At 39.7% G+C, this 26234-nt stretch overlaps 2 protein-coding genes across 2 annotated transcripts; one reads left to right on the top strand and one right to left on the bottom strand.

The window, feature by feature from the left end:
• Positions 1-1627: 1627 nt before the first annotated feature.
• Positions 1628-15519, bottom strand: LOC139450719 (protein FAM47E-like). The gene is made up of 9 exons (XM_071232522.1): positions 15340-15519; positions 13431-13587; positions 12045-12266; positions 9461-9618; positions 7233-7338; positions 6364-6621; positions 5393-5557; positions 4589-4666; positions 1628-2181 (listed from the first exon to the last, which is right to left on the bottom strand). Exons 1-9 carry the CDS (start codon positions 15408-15410, stop codon positions 2056-2058), a joined length of 1341 nt encoding a protein of 446 aa, XP_071088623.1. The 5' UTR covers positions 15411-15519; the 3' UTR covers positions 1628-2055.
• Positions 15520-15743: 224 nt separating this feature from the next.
• LOC139450726 (UBX domain-containing protein 6-like) lies at positions 15744-25928 on the top strand. The gene is made up of 9 exons (XM_071232528.1): positions 15744-15827; positions 17178-17355; positions 18473-18599; positions 20223-20296; positions 21088-21172; positions 22990-23085; positions 23549-23596; positions 23835-23885; positions 24624-25928. Exons 2-9 carry the CDS (start codon positions 17231-17233, stop codon positions 24633-24635), a joined length of 618 nt encoding a protein of 205 aa, XP_071088629.1. The 5' UTR covers positions 15744-15827; positions 17178-17230; the 3' UTR covers positions 24636-25928.
• Positions 25929-26234: the final 306 nt, after the last annotated feature.

The raw sequence follows: 26234 nt of genomic DNA, 5'->3' as shown, positions 1-26234 counted from the left end.
TCAGCTTAATGTGGGAGGAAAGCCCGAAGTGATACAGGTCTTTGACGTTTAACACTTCGGGGAAACCACGAGCACGAGTATGGTGCTGACAAACCTAGAAACATAATCGGTTCGAATCCGGGTTCGCCCTGATTATGTTTCTAGGTTTCGAACACACAATCCTGTTTCTGGCGTGCCCAAGGGACGCAACTCTGCACAGCGAATCGCGGCACCTTCGAAGACTGGGCCACCCGTGCCCCTTTTTTCAGATACAGAACGAGACTTGACTGTATACAGATGACTATGTCAAGATAAATTAGTAATTTCAACTCATCTACCCACAATAGAAGGGTTTGTTTTTGTTTGGTTTGTTGTTTAACACTGCACTCAGCAACATTCCAGCTATATGAAGGCTGTCTGTAAATAATCATGTCTCGACCAGACAATCAAATGATTGACAACATGAGCATCGATCCACGCAAATTGGATACGGTGACATGCATCAACCACGTCAGCGAGCCTGACCACCGGACCCGTTAGTCGCCTCATACGACAAGCATAGTCGCCTTTTAAGGCAAACGTGGGTTGCTGAATACCTATTCTACCCCGGATCTTCACGACTCCACAAGGGAAGGAAAGCAAACACACAACTCAGAAGTCTTCCTGGTGTCATGTCTGCATCTGGGCATAGAACCTCAAAAAAGATTTTCAATAAGAGGAGGATTATTTTCTTTTTGTTTCCTTTCATGTTGATAACATTTATATACCATCAGCTCCAACTCGTGGCGTTTACATTTCTCAACTGCTCATGGACTTTTACGTGTACATTTTTTTCAACTATCATGGAAATACACAGCTTGCCTACGGACAAGATTCTACCGCCTAAGTTTGGTTACTCCATTCAAAGACTTGTGTGTTAGACATTCGGATGAAAATACTAAATATGACACATCACTTGTCAACGTGATCGGCGCTGCTATACCACAATATATCCTGGATCCGATATCCTATAAATGTAAATATGACTTTGAACAACTCCTTACTGGCACTTACAGTTTTTTTTAATAATGTATGTGTCGGGTGTTACCTGTAGAACATGACATTTTTACATTTGTTCAATACACCCAACCTCATGACTGTAAACAAGTGTTTGGTGGCATAACCCCACTCCGTTGGGGTACCATGACATTATGACCAACCGATCCTCACTAGACTGGGGATACGGAGATCTGTTCTGCCCAGGAATCAGTATTTCAGTGTTTATTTCGTTTATATACATGTATGTACCTATTTTTTAATAAATAACATTATAGAATAAATTGTATGTCACCTTTTGATGTGCAGATTTACATAATTTGAGAGAAAAAATGTTTTGTTGCTTCATAATATACCAATCCATTGCCTAGGTTAGTTTTCAAATTGGAAATGGTTTCTCAATTGTCTTTTTAGTGTAATCCCACCGATAGCATTGAAGTCAACCCATGCTGCGTCACTCAACATCTTCGCTAACACCACAGAGTTTTCACCAAATTGTCCAGTTTTCTCCTAAGCCTTGGATTTCCAACAAAGCAAGAGACACCACAAACTTTCATGCATTTGCATTTATATGACATCCTTGCAGCTACAGACATCTTCACATTTTATGTACATATAATACAGAACAGAATACTTAACAAAAAAATGACATAATCAAGTGAAACACATTACAATCAATATCCTTGTCGATATCTACAAATAATTTCCTTAACCTGGAGATTTGGAGTCATTCAGACTAATTATTTTCATTACAAAAAGCCTTGTGCACTCCAATGAAATATATATTCATGATAAGTATTTCATACAATATTGAATAATTTAGGAAAAATATAACAATGTTTTATTTCTTGATTTATTTACCTATCACAAACACCTAACATCTATGCAATTGATGGAATTCTATGTCCCAGAAATTATATAATGCTGTAAACAAGTAAAACTTCTCAATATGAAACATCAATAGAATCCTCATCCCTGCGTTCCAGATGCAAGTTTAACAAAGAGTATCACAGCTACTTGGTCAAAGTGTTGAGGTTTCCTTCATGTCTTGGCCGAGCTCTTCCTCCTGTTGGATGTTCTTTTCTGTTTTGCCTGTAACTCCGCCTCCAACCTCCTCTGTTCTTCCTCTGCTTGCTTCCTCTGAATGTCCGAAACTTGCTCCAGAAACTGCAAAATATAGAATTAAGATGATGGTTATATGAAAGGCAAACCTTTGCTATTTTGTTTGTTTCCAGATCAACCAACCAGATGGATGGATTAAAAGATGAAACATTTATTCACCAAAATCACACTGCTGTCTCAGCATGCTCAACTACAAATTTGTATTTAGGCTGCATAAAAAAATGTATGTCAGGGATATTTTTCTCAAAATTGAGGAGGTAGGTAGGAATCCTTTTTCATTTCTTATTCAACTCAAAAGTGATGAGGGATTAGAAATTGTCTACATGAAGCTTATCTCCATGCTAGACAGCCACATGTTGTGTCAACCCTTACTAATCATCTTACAGCCAGCAGACATAAATGGTATGCACAACGTTGAAACTGGGGTAATCGTTGCTTGTCACGTGTCCAGATTCACCTTGCACTCCCCGGATAGGCATGGTCGTATCTGGTGACGTCGAAATGAACGCCAAGCCAATTTCAACCTGACAGCTCATGAGAGATTCGACGATAGATCGGTTCTGGTGGCATCAAATATGATGACTGAGCGAAACTGGACAGTACTATCCGAACAACATACTGACACCCTTTGATGACCCATTTGCAAGGCGTGTGGGTTGGCGACAACTCCCATGCGTACCTTGCACAAATTTTCTATGCTCACGTCCAGCAGCATAACATCCATAGAATGCCCTGGCCAGCAATGAGCCCAGACCTTTCCCCCATTGACCATGTCTGGGCCATGACAGGGAGACGTGCGTTACCGTCATAGGCCGCGGACCACATTGACTGAACTTGGTCAGGCGCTGCAAGTCGAGTGGGACAGACTCCCTCATATCACCATTGGGAGACTCATACGCAGTATGCCTCGCCAAGTGAATGAATGTTCTACAAATCGTGGCAGTAGTAAGCACTACTGATCTGAAACGTCAACTTTGAAATTTCCCATCTTACCCCTATCGTCGTTCAAGATCTGTGGTGGTCATCTGCTGTCAAACTTCACTACAGGTTGTAATGTATTCCCAATTCGTTCATTATTATCATACGACTATTTCTAAAAAACTAATATCTCTTACCATTTTGGTTTTTGCAGTTATTTCAGAGTATCCCCTACTTTTTTTAAGAGTAAATACAGTCAAGTCGCGTCTCCAACAATCGGCTTTATCCGACACAAACGATGGGAACTGATTAAATCAGTGCTATTTAGACCTGTTACTCCGACACACCTAATTTGCAACGAATTGCTGAAATCACTCATTAATCAGTCTCGTTAATCCGACACAGTGGTCATCTGCCCGCGAATACACAGCCACGTGTTTTGATACGAGACGAGTCGGCGAGTAGCTGCATATTTCAACAGCTGCAGAGATAAACTTGCTTAACAATATAACATGCCTAGATTACCTCAATCTCATTAAAATTGGATGCAAGTTCTCGCTACCGCGAAGGACATCCCATTACAGGTCACGTCAGAACGACCTTTCGCGAACTTGGACCGACCAATGAAATTACTAGCAGGAAGTTGACATTAGCCACTAAGAAAGCAGCTTTCTTGAGTATTGCGGCACTAGTTTCAAATTAGCGACTTCCATTCTAGACTATGCTTAAAAAAGTATTTTGAATCAGTCATACAGTCCGTAATAGTAGTTTTGTGGATACTACCTAATTTCGTTTATCTGACATACTCATTAATCCGACATAATCATATGCAACCAACAATGTCGGATTAACGGAACTTGCCTGTATACAATATAATATATTTTCTGTATTAAGTTCTCTGCTCCAATAAGTACTGCTCCAATAATGCACAACTTCTTGACAAATCTTTAAGAAACCTGTATTACCACGGTACTGACTGAATATTTACATGTCACAATTTTCTGGCACAGAAGGAGTATATATTTGCCTGTTAACTATTGTCAGAAAGCTGTTAGTTTTATCATGGTTTGAACTATCGTTGTTCACTACCGCTTGTTTGATCTCCGAAAACAAATTTGACTCATTGTGCATGGTTTAAACATGCACCCTCTCTGTCAATTTTTGTTTTGTTTTGTGTTTGTTTGTGTGTCGTCGCCGCATTCAGGAATATTCAAGCTGTCTGACAGTGATCTGTAAATAATCCAGTCTGGACCAAACAATCCAGTGACTGACATCATGAGCATCAATTACACAATTGGGATATGATGACATACATCAACTAAGTCATCGAGCCTGACCACCCGATCCTGTCAGCCACCTCTTACAGCAAGCATGGGTTGCTGAAGAACTATTCTCTACCCGGATATTCACGGGTCTCAATTGGTCAATTCCAAAGGCTCTTACTATGGTGAATACGGTACATAGACATACAAGTACCAACCCCACACCCTAACACACACAGACACACCACGCCATAATATCGATATTGTCTTACCTCAGGTTTCCTTGTACTTTTCTTGTCTATGAATTCCATGAAAGCATTGGAGCCATGCATCTGGGATAACTCCAGGTTCTGGGGAGACACACAACATAATCATCATATACATCTGATGCCAGACGGGGGGCACGTGTGGCTCAGTCGTCTAAGGCGCCATGATTCGCTGTGCAGAGTTGTGTCCCTTGGGCACGCCAGAAACCTATGATTGTGGGTTCGCCCCGATTATGTTTCTAGGTTTGTCAGCACCATACATGTGCTCATGGGTTTCACCCAAGTGGTAAACGTCTGCGACCTACATCACTTTGGGCTTTCCTCCCACATTAAGCTGACACACCGCGATATAACTGGAATAATGTTAAAAGCGGCGTAGAATAAAGAATGTATTGTGACTCAATGTATGTGGTGTAATTTCGTAAGTAAGACATTTGTTTGCAGGGAGATGAAATATATAATCAGTATCATAATCAGTATTATAATCAGTATCATAATCAGTATTATAATCAGTATCATAATCAGTATTATAATCAGTATCATAATGCGTAACCATATCACAGTCACATTCTTTTACTAACTTCAGTCAAAGATGACAATAATTGGCCTTTTCAAAAACAGTTTGCTCTTAACTAGCCTAAAGATTATGTTCTGATATCATTGTACACAGATGTTACAGTTTAACACTTGACCATCAACGCATAGCTGGATCAGTCCAGCAGGATATTTGCAGGGATGGAGCTTCAGACCAAACATGCAGTGTGATAATCTCACATTTTTGTTGATGTGACAGTTTTGTGCATGACATACCAAATCATGGCTTTTCTTCTTGGCCTCAGACATCTCCTGGTTCTTCAGTTCCTTGGGGTCAATGAGCGGGTCGTCCCACTGCCGCCTCTGCCATGACTTGGGGTTCAGGTACCACGCCCCGTATTTGAATTTCACCCAGCTGGGCTCATACATTCCCGAGTACAACTGTCAACAAAACACAAAACATCAAAACTGACCAAGATTTTCAATTTGTTCAGTTCAGTCGGGGGGGGGGGGGGGGGGGGGGAGGGGTGGCAGCATTTGAAGAGATAAAAAAACATGAACATACCCAACTGTAGATCCACTATATTATTTTAGAGAAAAAATTCTTCTATATATCACAAAATCTCAGATCTTCAGTTTTTTAACTCAAATATGATACCTTTCTCCTGATGATCTGATTACAAGGAGTTTGCATCAAGTGAGCTTTCTAATCAGCCAATCAGTGTTGAGGCTTCTAAATTTTCAGTACGGGTCAGTGAAGCATTCAAACCAGCACACCTGATTTTCATATCTCAAAAACAAATGTAATTGGGGAGTTCCAAATGTAAAAAATAAAGCTGTGATATTATAACGTTGTGGATACATTCTGTTGTTTATACATTCTGTTGTTTCATGTACATCTACACCCAAAATTTATTATGGTTGAGTCATCAAAGCTGATGTATGGTGCAACCTTCTATGGAGGTGTCCTCAGATTTCCAAGCAGCAAGGTATTGCATCAGAGACAAAGAGTTGAGCTAAATTAACTTGTGTATCCCACACACTCATATACATGATATAGAACTCCATCCATGCCATAATGACATTGAAGGACATAGGTCAATGTAAGGGATTATTTGTTTTATTACCATGGCCTTTTTTTTCAAATTGGAAATGTTTTGAATATTGGTCAGAAGTGTTGAAGATATAAAGTATTTCATTGATTAAGCAGCCTATGTAGAAGAAACAAGCAGTCTCCGGGAACCCACCCATTTCTTCTCATTCTCCTCGGACTGTGGCAAGTTCTTGTTGGTCTGTTGCTGTGCAGGAGCTGCAGCAGACATTCTCAGCTCCTGTGGTACGTTGGTCAGCTCCACGACGTGTATGGGAACAGACAGAGCTGGTTTGGTCTCATAGCCGCTGGCGAACAGGCTAGTGATTGTGGACTCCTCGATGTTGTTGGATTCCCCGCCCAGACTCGCCACCCAATTGCAGAAGTCTGTCGTCACATTGGTGATGTGCTCTTCCTGGTGACACAAGGGAGATAATCAAATAAAACCATTCTCCAGCTATTTGCATCTAAGGGCTACCCTAAACAACACGCACAGTCAAGGAGACAGAAAATATCTGGCACAGACTTTACCTAAAAACTGAAATTGTGTTTTTGGCAACAGTAGACACTGTTGTTATACCGTATTTACCATAATAAGTGCTAGAAGTTGGTCCAGGGGCGCTAATTAGAGGAGGATGCTTTCTAAGGTTAAATGGACTGTTACTAGATGAGCTTTAACTAGAAACAAACCGTCAAAGGCAGATCCAGGAGTAGGGTGCAGCAAGTCAAGAGGTGAACAAACACACAGGACAGACAGACAGGAAATTAGAATTTCATAATTAGTTTGTTTGTTTGTTGTTTAACGCCGCACTCAGCAATATTCAAGCTATATGATAATCGAGTCTGGACCAGACAATCCAGTGATTGACATCATGAGCATCGATCCACGCAATTTGGATACAATGACATGCAACCAAGTCAGCGAGCCTGACCACCTGATCCCATTAGTCGCCTCTTAGCATACATGTGTGTTTATATCTTTAGGTATTCTACCAACTCTACAAGCCAGTGAGGCAGACAACCTACTTGAGAGGGTGAGCTGGACCTCTTCTCGTTGGTTTTCCTCTTGTCTTTCTTCTCTTCCTTACGAGGCAGCCAACGGTAGGGGTTCCTCACAGCCCCCTCCTCCAGCCTGAACAAACAACACACTCATCTCAAATACAGCGTCAGGTAATACCGGGAGAGATAATGCCAGGAAAACACATAGAACAGTTGTTGTAGTTAAACAGTGCTGAAACTTTGTAATACCAGTGTTCCTGTTTACCAGTAACTACCAGTTTTTTACCGGTAAAATTAGGCTTGGACAGGTAATTCATGTGACTGCCAGTCCTTGTGGACCGACAAATAAAGTACCTCATAAATCTGTATAATTCATATAAGTATATTTTTCAAATGAAGTCACCTGTCTGTTACCATCATGGTTCCCCTTGTCAAGTTTTAGAGCAAGGAAACAACATTTCACTTTGCTTCAAAGTTTAAAATATGTGTAGTGACTTCATCTTGAAATCTTACAAAAAAAGAAGAGAAAATTGTGACTGAAAGAATTATAACCAGGTAATTTTCATCTGTTTTTTTATTTGTTGAAAGTTGGGACTGACAAAAATTAGGGGGGACTGGTAATTTTTAGAGTTGCCAGTCCCCCAGGACTGGCAGTTTCAGGAGCCAGCGGGAACACTGAATACCAACCTGATTTCCAACCAACAGCAATAAGATACAGAAGAATAATGAAGAAACATATTCACCAGCTCCTGATTAGAGTCAGTGAGTGTTGAACGTTAGTTCTAGCAATATTCCACCCATATATCATATCATGCGAACACATGAAACAGAGTACTAATAACACTCATTGAGATGTGTTCACAGGGCTTTGAACAGAATCTCAGTTCTGTCACAATCTCTGCTTAATGTGGAAGGAAAGTAAAAAATGAGTCAGTTTGTAAATTAGAAATTGTTACCTCACTGGTGAAATCACAGACCACTGTAAGTTAGCCAGGGATCAAGCACCATATGATTTATGCGTATATTGTAAAGGCACGGTTCACAAAAGTGACCCTTAACTTCACGAAATCTACAGAATTCTGTGGACAATTCTCATCCCTGAACCCATGAGGGCAGGTGCTGACAGACTAAGGAACACATCTTGTGCAAATCTGAGATTTATACCCATGGCCATGGTCTGTGTCAAAACTGAATCTACTAACATTAGGAGTCAGTGAGTGTTGAACCTATGAGCGCAGGTGCTGACAGACTAAGGAACACAACTTGTGCAAATCTGAGACTTAAACCCATGACTGAATCTACTAGCATCAAATTGGCCTTTAGCACCATTTTCAGACAATTATATGTTAGTATACAGACTATTATTAGCTGAGCTAGCTGGACCAAAACAACTTAACCATGACTAATGGCTAAACTCGCAGACTGTGTCCAGCAAACATGGCAGCTGAAGACGATGTTAAATGTGCATGAAGAGGCCTTGGATCAAACCACTGACCTTCCAGTCTCCGGACAGACGCTCTATCCACTTGCGTTCAGAAACTTTCTGTCTAAAGTGACCATGGCGCATATATTTTTCATAACAAACTTCCATTCCATGACCTCCATGACTTCACTAAAAGAAAACCCACAGAAGCAGTCCACATTTGACGCCACAGGCCTTCTATGAACAGAGATCAAAGCTAATTCATCCCATCCGCCTACTATGAAATCATTAAGCAATCAACAACCCACCTATGTATACTTATCCTGTTTAATTGGCTTCCTGTCTTATTGACTTCCCTATCATGTGTTCTCTGTCCATCATGTTGGTACAGTATTATCATTCTGTTGTCATTACTTAATCTACTCATGTTAAACTTTCTCATGTATGCAATTGTTGTTACTGTTTAGTTTTAGTCCTCCACCAACCATATATATTCTGTTCCATGTTCATTATTCAGTCTTGCTTGACAACCGTGTTCGGATCTATACCGAAATGTCGCCTTAACCGTAAAATAAAGAAGATGTTATCCATAAATTGTGTCTACTTTGAAACTTCCTCTCAATTGGGATCACATCCCAATCACGATCTAGGGGACATTTGTAGAAAAGTAGTGAAGGCTTGTGAGAATTCACTGCATCCGTCAAGCTAATTGTGTCGAGCTTTGAGTTTTCCCTTCAAATATGGAGGCCGTCTGGCAGCTAAGGGAAGCAGCTCTGTGGTCCTTTCATGACAATTCCCTGCAGACTACAGTACAACACATTCCATGACTCACTCTGTGTCCACTCTTTCAGGTGTAGCTGGCTCTGCAGACTTGGGATGCTCTTCCTCTGGTGTACCTTGGGTAGACACTGACCCCTCCGTGACCAGTGACCCTTCCTCCGACCCCATGTTCATTTCAGGGTCGAGGATGTCAACAATGTCTTCAAACAGCTGTTGATGTAAAGAAGGTAGGAAACATTTCAACCTTCATATTTTTCAGAACATTCAGATTGGTATGTAATTACCGTTCCAAAGTAGTAGTGCTAATCCCACCCAAGTGTAGCAGTGAACTGACTATATGATCATGATGACTGGATTTGAAATCATGAACATCACAATTATTTACAAAATGACATACCGGGGTATACACATGATATAGTATAATTATTATTATATTTACGGATCCCTGGGATAATAAACTGCCAACAATACATATAGGAACTAATTATTTGAATGTTGAATCTTTGAGGTGTACATTTACAATACTGTAAATGGCTGTGCATCTGATTGCAACATCTAATCACAATGAAATTTCACATCATGCATGAACACCATGTGATGCATGTTCACACAGAAACCAAAGTGTGTGTGTAAGCAAGGATTATATCCTACCTAAATATTATCCTGTGGCAGTTTTACTCTAGAGTATAGTATCCTACCTTAGTGCCACACTGGTATGGGTTCAAATTCACTTGGGAGAATCATTCTGACACTAGAGAATTTCATCCCCGGGATAAAAAATAAGGTAGGATAATATTCACTCTTACATGTGCACCTATAGGGGAACTCACAATCACTAATGCAACTGAGCTAAGCACACGCTTAAAAATCCCTCAGAGACAGTATCTCAAAGATCAGACAAAATGGCGGACTGAGTGAGGACATTAATATCCCAAGTTGCCCGAGTGTTTGGCAAATCAAAACGTGTAAAGGATGGGGGTGGGATGAGACCAGGACCCTGTCATACCTGTCAACTCTCACGCATCTCGCGTGAGTCTCACGCATTTATCACCTATGTCACGCTCAGATGCAAGGTTGGGAAATTCTCACGCATTCATATAAAATGTAGATAAAAATATAATTTTCAGAATACATGCTCTCTAAGGCCATTAAAATGGTCTTAAAATCATTCAAAACCAGTCACTTATTTAGACATCCAGGGGTTGACAGCTATGCCCTGTTCCACAAAGCGAACTGATTGTCATAAACCCATGTTAAACTATGGGAGTTACAGTTTTCTTAGTGCTAAGATTGCTTTGGGAATGGGACCCTGGGCATGGCAAGACTGAAAAAATGACAACTAGACAAGATCATCTGTTTATAAAAATTCCACAAAGTGAAAGATTCAAATCTGCTCCTGTTATCAAAGGCAAGGCGTCCTGTGAAGGGTGTGACCCAGGGCTGGGACGAGTCCAAATTTACTACCCGGGTACCCACCCCCCTATTACCCGACCCTACTCGGGTACCCGCTGTAGGTATCAAGAGATAGGTACAAAATGTCCGATTGGGAAACGTTTGACCATACTCCTGTCAAAATGTATTTAGATACAGGTATAAAATTATCTGGTCATGCATACACTGAAGATGACTGAAGTTTTATCTTTATGCAAACATATAAAGTCAGGAGGAATGTGTGCAAAGTCAGAAAGAAATGTGAACATTTGTCACTTATAGTGTAACCATAGAGTTCTTGGTCATAGATTTTTGCCATTAAACAATATAATCACATGACTAACCATGGTTCTGGGTAGTTCTGTGGGTACCCGGGTCCTACTCAGTACCCATCCGACCCGAGTACCCGAGTTACGTGTCCCAGCCCTAGTGTGACCCTAACAAGTTACCATATTAAAAAGATAGAGTTCGGCTGGTCAACACCAGGGATTGGCTGTACGCCAATTAACTTTACAGCATGTGTACAGATGGATCAATGTTTTGCTTCCGCCACAGATGGCAGAAAACACTGTTGGCCACGTAGCGGCAAGCGGTATGGCAGGGCAACCATTCTTGACCATGATTGTTATGGGGGCAGTGAACATGACAGGTGAACTGATTTGGTTTTTGTGAATTAACATTTGACTGGCAAGTGACATGCTGAAGACATTTTGTGTCCTGTCATTGTTCCATTTGCTCAAATTATCGGCCGAAATCTTTAACAGGAAGATAAATGCCCAGCATCGTGCCCAGGTTGTCACTGATTATTTCCGACTAAAAGCCATATGGTCCTTGGGCTGGCCCGCTAAGTCCCCTGACATAGCTGATAAAGCCGAGACTCATATACCAATGGTACTAAAAGTCAAATATTCAAAGATGGGACATTAAATAGCATTTGAAAAGTGAATTAGCTTCCATTTTACAACAGGTAGCGTATTGCTTATGTCAAAGGTAAATGAGTGTAGCGATCACACAAAAGGAACAATAATATTAAAACCTAATAATATTATTGTCATAATAAAATCTTTTTTTTGAAAAACGACATATGGATATTTTTCATTTCTACAATAAAACAAAGAGGTACTATAGGTAAAGAACCATTTTCATGAGTAAACAGTTACAACTATGGGACAGGAGCGTCATATATTGTAAAAGAGGTCACTAACCTCTGGTGGTACACTCTCCTCCAGATGAGGATAGAGAGCAAGTGGATGCTGCAGCAGGCCATACTCTATCTCCTCAATGTGTTCTCTCCTCTGCTGCTGTTGCGGGGTGATCTGAGAGTAACACACTTGGTACTTGTCGAAGCGGTTCCGCATGGCTGGCTGCTTGACCTGACAGACATTCTCGCTGCTGCCCGTCACATTCGGACCAGGCCCCTTCTCAGCCTGGTTAGAACGGAGTTCAGGGTTAGGAATCAGTTTGGAATTTACCTTTGGTTACTGTGTTAGCGACAAGAACTTATTGTCAAAGGGAGATCACTCTAGATACCGGAAGTGATGACAAAGGTAAACACTTGTCAGGAAGTTTGGGAAATTCCAATGCTGCTATGTAACTGGTAAGTGATGGTAAGTGATCGGATATTTGGTACATGTTGTCCTTAACCAAATCCTTTCGCGAATCTTAAGAGTTCTTTATTCAACATGTTTAATGCACCCTCACATCAGTGTCCATAGATTACAACATATACACAATATCTATTAGGCTAAAATAAATAATAGTATTGGTTTTCAGGTACTGCCTGCATCATCATAAAGACTGACGCACATTTCATTATTATTTCCATTTTCAAAAAAAAATTAAAATCCTAATACCGTATTCAACGTAATAAGCACCGAGGGCGCTCTCAAAATTAGAAATAGGGGGCGCTTATTAGAATATTATTTTGAGTTGAAAGATCGCAAATTTCGTGTGTTTATGCTTACAGCCTGAAATGTTTACATACGACAGATATATATTTTCAAGAATTTAATTGCCCATAATTAAGGGTGATATAACACACGAGTGCGTATTATACACGAATAAATAAGTCTTGTGTACATTGATCAATTGGAAGGGGTGCTGATTGGGATTGTTCACTAGCCAATATATTAGCAAATATCGCTGTGAGCGCTTATTAGAACGTGACGCTTTTTACGTCGAATACAGTATTTAAAAACAAAACGATCCAATATAGTATGCTGTTGCTTTTCTTTACAGGTGCACTGCTTCACTGTGCATTTCATGTTATGGTCATGGCGGCAGTAGGAGTGTGAATGTTTGATTATGTAGGGAAGCCCTTTCCAAGGTTGATGGTTAGATACAAGTTTGAACAAGTTTTAAAACAAACAAAAAACACCCGCCCGCACTACATTTTCAAAAGTCATTGCCTGAGAAACAGTTCTTATATTTTTTTAAGCCTTAGAACATATCATGCACAAGCCTAGGTGTTAGATAACCTTTGGCAAAGATGAGATTTCCTATTTTGATAAACTGCCTATACGTTATCTGCATGATCTGAATGAGAGCTGGGACAACAGGCTGTTTCCCTGCTATGGTGATCGTGGTAATACCTTTATGAAAATCTCTCCTTCAACTGCAGGAGGAAGACCATCTCTGAAATCATCAAGGCCGTCTTTGAGAAACACCCAGTTCCTTCCCACAAGGCTCTTGGATGTGTCATTTGGCTTCAGTGACTTTATAAACTTGGTTCTTAGTCTCTCTTTGTACCTATTTTATAAAACAAAACTTATAAAATCAGTACCACAAACAAGAACAATACATGAGAATGAAAGTCGGGTTTAACAGAAGTCCAATTATTTCCCGGCGTGTCAGTTTGATGTGGGGGGAAAGCTCAAAGTGATGCAGGTATCAGATGTCTACCACTTCGGTGAACCAACAGGCACAGGTGTGGTGCTGACTAACCTGGAAACATAACTGGGATGAGGTGGGATTTGAACCCATTATCATTGTTTTTTGTGTGCCCAAAGGACGCAACTCTGCAAAGTGAACTGCGGCAACTTAGACAACTGGACCACCCATACAAAAAAGGATACATGACAACTTAACACTCGACATGTTGAGGAAACATTTCAATCATATCTTGGAGGCGGAGTGGGCAAGCGGTCACAAATGCCAGGCTAGCAAGCACCAGGTGCTGAGATTGGGTCCCACTAGTGTTATTAAGCCATGCGACCAACAATGTTTACAGGTCTTTACGGTGTTGTCAATACCTCTAGTGTACAGTACATTCAACAAAGAGCAATATGTACAACATAAAATTAATTTATTTGTTTTGGCATAATTACAAATAAATCATAAATACATCATAAAAACACATTTTTTGTATGTTGATTCTGCCTCTAATTTTGGACATTATTAGTTTAAAGTTCATTTTGCTCTAAATACATTTTTCAATCTATTTCATATAAAACAAAACAGTTTAGAAATATGTACAATATGAAATTGATTTATTTGTTTTGACGTAATGTATTGTAACCTAGGTATACTCAGCACAATATTAATTTATAAAAGAATGTTAAAAACACAAGAAATCAACATCAAATGTCAAAACTACATACATCTATATAGTTATAATTAATCTCAGAAAAAGTTCTGCTGTAAGTTGCAGTCTGGCTATTTGAAGTTTGCCAAAAAAGGAGCTTGAATATATACTTAATACCAAATGGCACCTCATGGTAAATATGTTACAAATTTTATATTCTACATCATTAAGTGTTTTGTTTAACATAAAATAGAAAAAAATGTGTTTAAAACAAAATGAACTTTGAACAAATAAAATCCAAAATTGTAAAAGGGCAAAACATGTAAATTGAAAAAACTCACTAGGTTAAGAAGCTGAGATGAGAACATACAAATTTGAAATGTCTTCATCATCAAATGGTTCATAAGTAAAATATTAACGTGTAGAACACAAAACAATATAGGATCCTATTGTTTGAGTAGATTAATTATCTTACCAATTAATGTCATTATTTATTTAATCTTAAGTATACAGATTTAAGTGCATTAAGCGATCTCTAGTCCACTGTCGGACTGGGATTTTAGACAAATGGGCAATGACTATTTGTTTCATTTTTCTAAAATAGGGGCATGTGACAGTGTGTCTATATGAAAAAACTGGGATATAAAGCCCTAGCTGCAAATATGCAGATAAATGACCCTGCATGCATTTGTATTGTTTAATTTGATTAAGCCAGGAAATTAGATATCAAAGCAATAACTACATAATTAAATTATCTATCTATATATACCATACACGCAAGCTCTAAAACGACAAGGTTGAAAGGAATCTTGTATAGTTTAATAAATAAAACACGAAAATAATTTACATTCAAGCATCATGAGGCTGAGACCAGAGATGCTGAAGCACTCGTGAATACGTCGGATCCAAGTCAAGCCAACAAACAAAAATAACGATTTACCCAAACATGTCATATGCTCACAAAGAAAATGTTTTACCATGTCTGATGTTGTATCTTTTTATCTTTTTGGGTATCGACAAGGGCTAGGTCATATTTCAGTTCAGCCATCGTCAGTTGTGTACTCCATCAGCCATTTGTTTACTGCCTGTTCACTGAAAACCGGAACTTGGCGAAGTTGAAATGTAGTCCTTACGGTTTTTAAGCACTTCGTTGGTATTTTATGCATACAATAACTATTTTTAATGTCCGCGCGCTATCAAACAATGTAATTTTATATCACCATTCATATTACTATCATAATAGACGTTTCTTCTTTGAAAAATACAACGCGAGTGATGTGTTTCCATAACAACAATTCATCCACCACTACTTCCGGTTAACTTTTCAACCAGAGTCTTGTTAATGCGCAAAAAATATTATACGCGCACCATTTCCATCGTAGACGGAGCCAAGTCTAGTACTATCGTGACCATGCACTTCCGTATTTTCGATCACTCGCTCAACATGGTGTAAACAGCTAGTAATGTAAGTCACACGCACCTGCCAGGTGTTTTGTTATTTGTAGTGCTGTTGTATTTTCACTCTTTTAGATGCGGAGGTCCGATGCGAAAAATCTGACTCATGGATTTATTTGATTCTCAACTCAGTGCCCTTGGGAGAGAAAAACTGAGTCTTACGTCCTCTCTCCTTTATTGTTCATGTTATTAGTAATATACAAGGTACCTCTTTAAAGCCATAGCATAAGTTATAACTAAATATTGTATATTATCATGATGATGTTACACTACACATGATGCAAGATTATTAGGAAATGAACTCAACGCATAATTCTGGGAATTTTATAACTGTTAATACTTAGCATCTTGAAGCCCTACCTGTAAGAAACTCTATCTTCAGTAGCTGTTTACGCTCCCATGGCTATTGTATTTGGAATTAAGTTGCATGTATTACTTCACTGATGTCTGCTTTAGTCAAATAGCTATTTTTTCACCTATTAAATAGCATCTTCCCGAGGCAAGAGAGTTAACTGACTATAAAAATCCAGTTTCCTTGATGAACCAGGCTGGAATTTAATCGAAATCGGGTTTGTAAACTGTCGTGCAGATTTCGGTTGATTGCAGGATTTACAAAGCATGTGCACCGCCAACTCACTGTCAACAGATATTTTCCAATCCTTTTCATGTTTTTAATCAAGGTGCTCGCATGATTTGATGCACTTCGCATTGTAAGACCCGTTTTATCACAATATAGATCTAGATTATCTATCAGATTGTCTTGACTTTTCTCCACCATTTTAATTGAAACAAATGCAAGTGATGGAATCCGATAGGTCCATAGGCATGATAGGAGAGGCTCAGATGGGACAGAAATCATAATAACCACTGGTTTCAACAACGATCGAGCCCAGGAATTCCAACCTAGTTCGGCATGTGTGGAAACTGGACTTTTTTTGCCTGGGGAAGATGATTAAAAAGGAATTGAACACCCCATCTCACAGCCTTTTATTGACTTTAATATGTTCATACCCATGAAAAATTAAGTTAGAATTGGTCTTCAGCAGGTTGATCCATGTCATAAGAGGCGAATATGCTTGTCGTAAGAGGTGACTAACAGGATTGGGCGTTCAAGCTCGCTTTCTTGGTTGATGCATGTCATTATATCCCAATTGCATAGGTTGATGCTCATGATGTCAATCACTGGATTGTTTGGTCCCAACTTGATTATTTACAGACCGCTGTCATATAGCTGGAATATTGCGGCGTTCAGCATGTTCAGCAACAAACAAACATGTACAGGTACTTAGAGATGAAGAAAACATATTTTGACGTGCCTTGTGTCTTTAATCAAACATTTTGTACCTGTTCTTGTTCACAGAAATATGTAAGTTCTTGTGCCGATAATCTTCACAACATACCTACAATTTGAGCATGGCGCATCCCTCCAGTGAGTTTAATGACCCAGAAGTTCTTCGGACATGTCTGCAAATGCTAGGTGATGAAGGTTCCAAACAGGAAGTGAGGGTCGCCGTGGAGACGCTTCTCAAGTTGAGCAGGTGATTGTTATAAGGCTCGGACAAGTCCAAATTTACTTCCCGGGTACCCACCCCCCTATTACCCGACCCTACCCGGGTACCCACTGTAGTCCTTGCAAAACATATTTAGATATATGTATTAAGCAATCTGGTCGTGCATACACTAAAGTTAACTTAAGTTACATCTTTATTCAACCATATGAAAAGTCAGAAGGAATGGGTGCATAGTCAGAAAGAAATGTGAACATTAGTGACTTGTAGTGTAACCATAGAATTCTCTATAATTTTTGTGATTAAACACAATCTCATTAAAATCTGATCTTAGTTCTTGCTTCTGCTAAAAAATGATCTGAGGACATCCCACTGCGGGTCATGTCAGAACGACCTTTCGCGAACTTTGACCGTGATTGGATTAAACAATATATCATGTAACTAACCACGGGTCCGGGTATCCCTGTGGGTGGCTGGGACCTACTCAGTACCCACCCGTATTGGCTACTAGAGTTACCCGTCCCAGCCCTAGATTGGGGTGCCTGGGACCTACTCAGTACCCACCCGTATTGGCTACTAGAGTTACCCGTCCCAGCCCTAGATTGGGGTGCCTGGGACCTACTCAGTACCCACCCGTATCGGGTACTAGAGTTACCCATCCCTGCCCTAGATTAGGGTGCCTGGGACCTACTCAGTACCCACCCGTATCGGGTACTAGAGTCACCCGTCCCAGCCCTAGATTGGGGTGGCTGGGACCTACTCAGTACCCACCCATATCGGGTACTAGAGTTACCCGTCCCAGCCGTAGATTGTTACATACCATGAAGAGTAACTCTGTTTCTTGAGAATAGGTCTTCAGCAACCCGTGCTTGCCGTAAAAGCGACTGTGCTTGTCATAAGAGGCGACTAACGGGATCGGGTGGTCGGGCTCACTGACTTGGTTGATGCATGTCATCGTATCCCAATTACGTGGATCGATGCTCATAATCATGATGATGTCAATCACAGGATTGTCTGGTCCAGACCTGATTATTTACAGACCACTGTCATATGAATGGAATATAGCTGAGTGTGACGTTAAAACACAAACAAAAAACTGTCTCTTGTGGGTCAATTACAGATTTGTGTTGGATTATTTCTTATCCAGGAACCTGAGCAACAACCCCGGTGATGAGAAGTACCGCAAGATCCGTAAGGAGAACAAGGCGATACATGACAAGCTACTTCGGTTTGACGGCGCCAAGGAGTTCCTGCTGGCCATGGGTTGGACAGAGGTGAGAACTTCCTGGATGATGCTTGAGAAATGTGGTTACCGTGTCTTCTTGTGTACAGCATGTACAGTGCACACTTATAAAGTATAATGCGCACCCACCAATTTTGGGTACAAGTTTTGGGAATAATTGCTATTTTGTATATAATAGTTAAATACGCAATCAAACACTGCATCATTGTTCCCGCTCGCTTTTGAAACTAAAAATTACCAGTTCCCCCTAATTTTTGTCAATCCCATACTTTCAATAAATATATAAACATATGAAAATTTCCTGCCTTAATTCTTTCAATATCATGTTCGGTTGCAATGACTTTATCTCTGAAGTAACTTTGATCTAGTCATCAATGACACAAAGTTCAGTCACAATTTACCTTCTTTTTTTTAATATTTCAAAACTATGCCACTACAGATATAAAGTTGAAATCAAAACAAAGCGAAATGTTGTTTCCTTGTACTCAAAATGGACAACAGGAAACCCAGACAAGCTGACTTCGTTAAACAAATATACTTTTTTTAATATTGCCAGTGTTATGTTCAACAACAAAAATTTATAAAGTAATTTATTTGCCGGTCCATAGGGACTGGCAGTCACATGAGTGAGTGAGTGAGTATGGTTTTACGCCGCTTTTAGCAATATTCCAGCAATATCACGGCGAGGGACACCTGAAATGGGCTTCACACATTGTACCCATGTCGGGAATCGAACCCGTGACGAGCAAACACTTTAACCACTAGGCTACCCGACCGCCCCGGCAGTCACATGAATTAAATTTCCAATTATTTGGTTTGTCGACCTGTGAAGATCCGGGTAGAATAGGTCTTCAGCAACCCATGCTTGCCGTAAATGTCAACTATACTTGTCATAAGAGGTGACTATCGGGATCAGGTGGTCAGGCTCACTGAATTGGTTGATGCATGTCATCGTATCCCAATTGTGTGGATCAATGCTCATGATGTCAGTCACTAGATTGTCTGGTCCAGAGTCGGTTATTTTCAGACCACCTTCATATAGCTGGAATATTGCTGAGTGCGGCGTTAAACAACAAACAAAAAACATGGTTTGGCTGGACGACTTTCCTACTGTTTTAACTTACTTTGAAGCATCATTGAACATAGTTAACATATAGGGCGGTAAGGAAAAGAGACTCTTTTCAGTATGTTTAAAACATCTTTGCTGGGGTACCTGTAACCATGGTGACCAAATGATAACCAAGTAGGAAAACCCCTGGAAAAAGCTGAAATCCTTTGAGTGAGTGAGTGAATATGGTTTTACGCAGCTTTTAGCAATATTCCAGCAATATCACGGCAAGGGACACCAGAAATGGGCTTCACACATTGTACCCATGTCGGGAATCGAACCCGGGTCTTCGGCGTGACGAGCGAACGCTTTAACCACTAGGCTACCCGACCGCCCCTAAATCCTTTGAGATATCTGAAATACTGTTAAACATGTTAAGGGCAACTGTCTCACTAGGCATGCTAGGAGATGATAGACATAGTTTGGTATCTTTGCCAAGAGATTTGTGTCTTTTTACTGACTAAAGATTTTGGGGTAACTGTGCACGTCCAATAGTATAGTTCTCATGGTTATGGGTTGATGGGATGTTGGAGTATATTGTTACAGGTTGATGACTTGCTGATGTACCTGGAGGATCATGATCTCTCCATCACAACAAGTATCCTCGAGGAACACCTACAGTGAGTCATCTGACGCCAAACTTTCCGTATTTCTTGATCATGTGTTGGCATAGACAGGATACAGTACCTGTTTGCGATATGAATTTAGAATTTATTTCTTTTCACTGGTGTGTTCTGAATGCATGAATATCTCTTGAACAATGTTTCAAATTTAGAGATATACCGCAGATTTAAACATGTGTTAAAGACAATGAGGACAATTTGAGGTCTGTCTTTCTTGCCTACAACTGTATGGATTAGTTTTAAGTAGACCGGCATCCACATGACAAGCTTGTCCATGTAGCCAAAACATATTCAAAACAAATCATTTTATTGACTTTAACATGTTCATACCCATGAAGATCCAGGTTAGATTTGGTCTTCAGCAACGCATGCTTGTCGTAAGAGGCAATTATACATGTCATAAAAGGCAACTAACGGGATCGGGTGGTCAGGCTTGCTGACTTGGTTTGATGCATGTCATCATATCAAAGTTGCGTAGATCGATGCTCATGATGTCAGTCACTGGATTGTCTGGTCCAGACTTGATTATTTACAGACCGCCGTCATATAGCTGAGTGTGTCGTTAAACAACAAACAAACAAACTTTGGCATTTGATACAAGATCCAGGAATTGTATACTATAGATCAGGACTGACATGACCAGTACATTGCAATAGCTACATTAGATTTTACAAACCATGGACTAGCATGTTCATGATGTTCCCAGTGCTTCCTTTCCAGTTGTTGTCTGTGCTGTATTGTTGAAACACTAACATGAATACAGTGATATATATGCTGCATTGTTTCAGCACACTGCCACCACCCCCACAGAACACAGCGCCAGCAGCGACCCCTGCCCCTCCCAGTGAGACCGCAGCATGGACACAGGCAGAGGTAGGAGACAATGTCTTACCAGCAGTCTCTTAGTCCTAATACATCCAAATGTCTCCTGGCTCGGAGAACTTTACACCAACTTGATCCTCATTCACTGAATTACTTTCCATATCAGTAAGAAACAACATGTCGCTTTTTCTCCCTTTTCACCGAGTGTTTTTGCGTTTGTTGACAAATATGTTTTTGACTTCATATTTTATTATATGATATCTTTGTTGTTGCTATTGTTGTGAACAAAACAAAGAAACGTGAGGTAAAACTGAACAAGGAAGACAGTTTACTTTAACTTCTTTCCTTTTTAAATTTGTTTGTTGTTTAAAGCCACACTCAGCAATATCCCAGCTAGGTATATGGCGGCGGTCGGGCAGCCTAGTGGTTAAAGCATTCACTCATCATGCCGAACACCTGGGTTTGATTCCTGACATGGGTATGATGTGTGAAGCTCATTTCTGGTGTCCCCCGCCGTGATGTTGCTGGAATATTGCTGTAGTAAGAACTTTAATAGCAGTGGCTTCAGCTATTGATTATGGAACGGTGGGATAGCCTAGCGGTCAAAGCGTTCGCTTGCCACGGCGAAGGCTCGGGTTTGATTCCCGACATGGGTACAATGTGTGAAGCCCATTGCTGGTGTCCGCCGCTGTGATATTGCTGGAATACTGCTTAAAGCTGCGTAAAACCATATTCACTCACTCACTGCACTCTTATGGAAAGAGGGGGTGGTCAAGGTATTGCTGTTATCTCTTCTGTCAATGATTTGTTCTCCCTCGTGTTTGCTGATCATGTCTCAGCAATGTCCGACGCCTGTTCACAATTGCAGAGAAAGATAGCAGTACTGGAATTATTTTGTAAACGTACTGGCATGAAAGTAAACTGTAATGAAACTAAGATTGTTGTGTTTAGAAATGGTGGTTCCTTAAGCATGTTAAGGTCCTATGAAAAGCGGTTTTATGATGGTACACCTATAGAAACAGTATCTTTTTATAAATACATGGCACTTGTATTCCCCACTCAGTTAATCTGGAGCAAAGTTCAGACTTGTCAAGTATCCCAAGCAAATAAGGCAATAGTTTCAGTTAACAATTGCCAAAGGAAACATCAGTTGTCCAGATCTGTTTGAGATATTTCATTGTATGACAACACCTATTCTATGTTATGGTTCTGAAATATGGGGCGCCACATATTGTCATCTATTGAATCTGTACATATTAAATTTCGTAAATCTAGTTTAAAGGTTGGTAATTCAACTCACGCCGAGGACCCGGGACCGATTCCCGACATGGGTACAATGTGTGAAGCCCATTTCTGGTGTCCCCCGCCGTGATATTGATGGAATATTGCTAAAAGCGGCGTAAAACCAAACTCACTCACTCACTTTCATGGTTCATAGTCCAACGTTCATACAGTTTCGCTTTTATGGTTCATCATGTTCATAGTCCAACGTTCATACAGTCCCTCTTTCATGGTTTATACTCCAACATTCATACAGTCCCTTTTTCATGGTTCATAGTCCAACATTCATACAGTCCCTCTTTCATGGTTCATAGTCCAACATTCATACAGTCCCTTTTTACATGGATTCATAGTCCAACGTTCATACTGTCCCTCTTTCATGGTTCACTTAAATGAACACACAAAAAATTCAAAGGAAATTGTTGTATAATCATTTCACAATGCCTGTACTGCCATATGTTTGCGGTTACACATGTTTTTTTACCTGTCATAATCATGTTTTATAGATGTTGATGGTCTTTTCTTTTAAAAGATAGACAGAAATTAGTTAAGCTCATAAATGATATCCCATCTTTGTATTATTACAGCTTAAAGAACGAGATGAAAAACTAGAAAAAGAGAAGAAAAGAAGAATGGAAGAATATCAGAGGATGAAAAAAGAAAGAGAAGCTATAAAGAAACAGGTAATATAAATTAGATAGGTTTTGACGGACATGGATTTCTGAGTTGCGCTATGACATTTTTGAACGAGGTCATGTATGGTCAATGACCCAATAGCCGGCTATCCTTCATTAGTTGTAGTTTGGTCTCCATTCTGTCTCCATTCTGTTATAATGAAAGCTTCATTTTTATACCAAATTGTATGACAACACTAAAGATATTTGCCAATAAAATTACACTCACATCCAAGAGGATGTTGCTAATAGGAGAGGTGGAGATGGCTGTCCCGTCCAACGTGACGCTATTTTAGCCAATGGGTCCTGGTAATCAAGAATAAAATACTAGAGAAGCAATGATAAAAGCTGGCAAATTCAGAAGGGATTTCTGTGGGTGACTTTAGTTCATAATACATGCGATACCACAATTGTCCTGTTCATATATATTTATGGATATGCACAATGACTATAAATCTGAATCCTCTTACAGATTAACGAAGACAGAAAAGATACCAAGACAAGGGAAGTTAAAGAATCGGTAAGTAAAGTTGTGCAGTCCATGTTGGTCATACCTGATCCATTGTTAGAGTGTTAAACTGGTGTTAGCAGTTATGGAAAAGAATGTTCATTTATTCATCCGTTTTATCTCCAGAAAATTGACTTTGATTAATCAATCAAAGAATTTAGACACATACATATGTACTATACAATATTATCAAAAATAATTGTTCTTTCGGTATCTGTTTCTCACAATATTGTCATGTTTTTCTTCATAGCGTGCAAGGCAGCTTAATTTTGGTGCCAATGTGAAGAAATTTGAAAACAAGGTAAGATTTTAAAATGAATGAAAAACATATTGATGTTTTGTCACAATGTTATTGACAAATATTGATGCATTTGATACCAACAGACAAGGATATAATTCTGTTCCACCTACTTTACATGCCATCCTTTATAACTTGCATTTCGGTAAACCTGCGCTAACCCCTGGATCCATGCGCAAGGTTTTTGCAATCTTAAATTACCTGCCCTTGATTTTCATTGACTTTTTACCTACCAATCAAACTTCAAAATAAGGAACATGAACATGGATAAGGGAGGTAACTCCCATTGATACCGGAAATCAAAGCCTCCGTCAGTTTTAATGGACATGAGGATATTCGTACCATCTCAAAGATTTTTTAGGGCTTTCTTTAGTTCTTTAGTCGGTCATTTTTTCAATGTTGGATATCTCGCAAACTCTATCGTAATGAAAGGGTCTGGCTGTCATGGTGTTCATATCGCCAACCCAACTTGGAGGCTGGTTTGTAACTCGCATTCTGATTGGTACGTTGGACCTAGTACTGTAGCCAGTCAAATTGAAGTTGTAAGAGGCAACTAATGGGATTGGGTGGTCAGCTCACTGACTTGCTGATGCATGTCATCGTATCCCAGTTGTGTATCAGTTGCACAATTATGTGGTCCAGACTTGATTACTTTACAGACCGCCATCGTCCAGCTGGAATAGTGCAGAGTGGTTATGCTTGTGTTTTTGTTTATGTTTATGTTTATGTTTATGTTGACAGGGAGGTGGATGAGGGTAATCTGACTTCTGCAGCTGACCATCAACACTCGTCCCCAGTGTCATCTTGTCAAACTCAAAACATGACTTTTAAATCTTAGCAAAGTAGCAACATTGTTCGCTTCAGTTATCCAGTGCATTATATGTCCATTCTGTTGAGGTAAATGCCCTCAATCAATTTGCCAAAGAAAGTGATGTCTCGAATATTCCAGCTGAGCACGGAATGTCTCTCACTGTGAGTAATTTGATTGGTCAGTTCTTTTGAGTGTCATGTCTCTTCTTACAATACCTAAAGAATATTTGTCTTATAAGTGGATATACAGTACCTTGTTAAGGGGAGATAACCCACTGTATTTAGAACAGAAATGTTATAATACCTACTATCAGAGAATTATTTTTTTATTATTATTTATTTCTTTTTAAGTCAGTTGTTTATGTTTTAAATTTTAGACAGTTATTGATGGATGGCCCCTAGTTCTATGTTAATGACGACACTTGTCAGAAGCCAAGCTGATTGGCCGACAGTTGTCTGATCCTCGGAACTGGGGATATGGGGAAAATGTGTGTTTGGTCAGTTATGGGAGTCTTAAGTTTTCATTTATTATTGGATATATGCAATCAGGGTCATTTGTATGGTGTTCCATTGTTGGTGGGAACTAGATATGTAGGTTGTTGCTGTATAGTCAAACTGAAGGGATGTGAATGTGTAAGTAGACAGGAATACCTGTTCTGTGTTACACATACAGCACAATGCTCCATACACTTGGGTTACACATACAGCACAATGCTCCATACACTTGAGTTACACATACAGCACAATGCTCCATACACTTGGGTTACACATACAGCACAATGCTCCATACACTTGGGTTACACATACAGCACAATGCTCCATACACTTGGGTTACACATACAGCACAATGATCCATACACTTGGGTTACACATACAGCACAATGCTCCATACACTTGGGTTACACATACAGCACAATGCTCCATACACTTGGGTTACACATACAGCACAATGCTCCATACACTTGGGTTACACATACAGCTCTAATGTTGAGTGATTGTAGAGAGATTTAATTGTCACAATTATATAGTTTAACTTTTTGCCAAAACGCCCCCCAAAAATTAATTTTGTTACTCCCGATTAAAGGAGATCCGTATGTACTTGAAGGTGTGTTGTATGAATGCATTGTATTACAGACGAGATTCTCATTTGTGTATGACATTGTTCACTTTTTTGTGGAGTTGCTACTTTATCATGTTTAGGAAATTCCTTTTAATGCATTTCAACAATTACACAGAGAGTACGCATGACACATGTTTTAACTCAGATCTATTTCTGTTACAAAATGTTGGATATTGTTTCTGATGATTTTTAAAATAAACATGGCATTGTATGAACATCAAAGGAACTGAATTCATTTGTCTTTTTGTCATCAAACAAATAAACAACACTTTTAAAGATATCCCTGGTTTCTTATATTATTGTGTGGAATTAGAAAGACTGGCACACACACTGAGGTGGCAGACACACACTGAGGTGGCAGACACACTGAGGTGGCAGACACACACTGAGGTGGCAGACACACACTGAGGTGGCAGACACAC

This window comes from Haliotis cracherodii, unplaced genomic scaffold (assembly GCF_022045235.1).
Source record: "Haliotis cracherodii isolate W230 unplaced genomic scaffold, xgHalCrac1.p SCAF_8, whole genome shotgun sequence".
Classification (NCBI taxonomy): domain Eukaryota; kingdom Metazoa; phylum Mollusca; class Gastropoda; order Lepetellida; family Haliotidae; genus Haliotis; species Haliotis cracherodii.
The sequence above is the reverse complement of the archived record's forward strand: the minus strand, read 5'-3'. Positions and strand labels throughout refer to the sequence as shown.

Coding starts and splice junctions, on each gene's coding strand:
- LOC139450726 (XM_071232528.1), top strand. CDS start 17,231: ATGGCGCATCCCTCCAGTGAGTTTAATGACCCAGAAGTTCTTCGGACA. Junction 20,297..21,087: donor ATCCTCGAGGAACACCTACA/GTGAGTCATCTG, acceptor GCATTGTTTCAG/CACACTGCCACCACCCCCAC. Junction 21,173..22,989: donor CAGCATGGACACAGGCAGAG/GTAGGAGACAAT, acceptor GTATTATTACAG/CTTAAAGAACGAGATGAAAA.
- LOC139450719 (XM_071232522.1), bottom strand. CDS start 15,410: ATGGCTGAACTGAAATATGACCTAGCCCTTGTCGATACCCAAAAAGAT. Junction 9,619..12,044: donor AGGAGAGTGTACCACCAGAG/GTTAGTGACCTC, acceptor TTACATCAACAG/CTGTTTGAAGACATTGTTGA. Junction 6,622..7,232: donor GGTCCAGCTCACCCTCTCAA/GTAGGTTGTCTG, acceptor TTGTGTCACCAG/GAAGAGCACATCACCAATGT.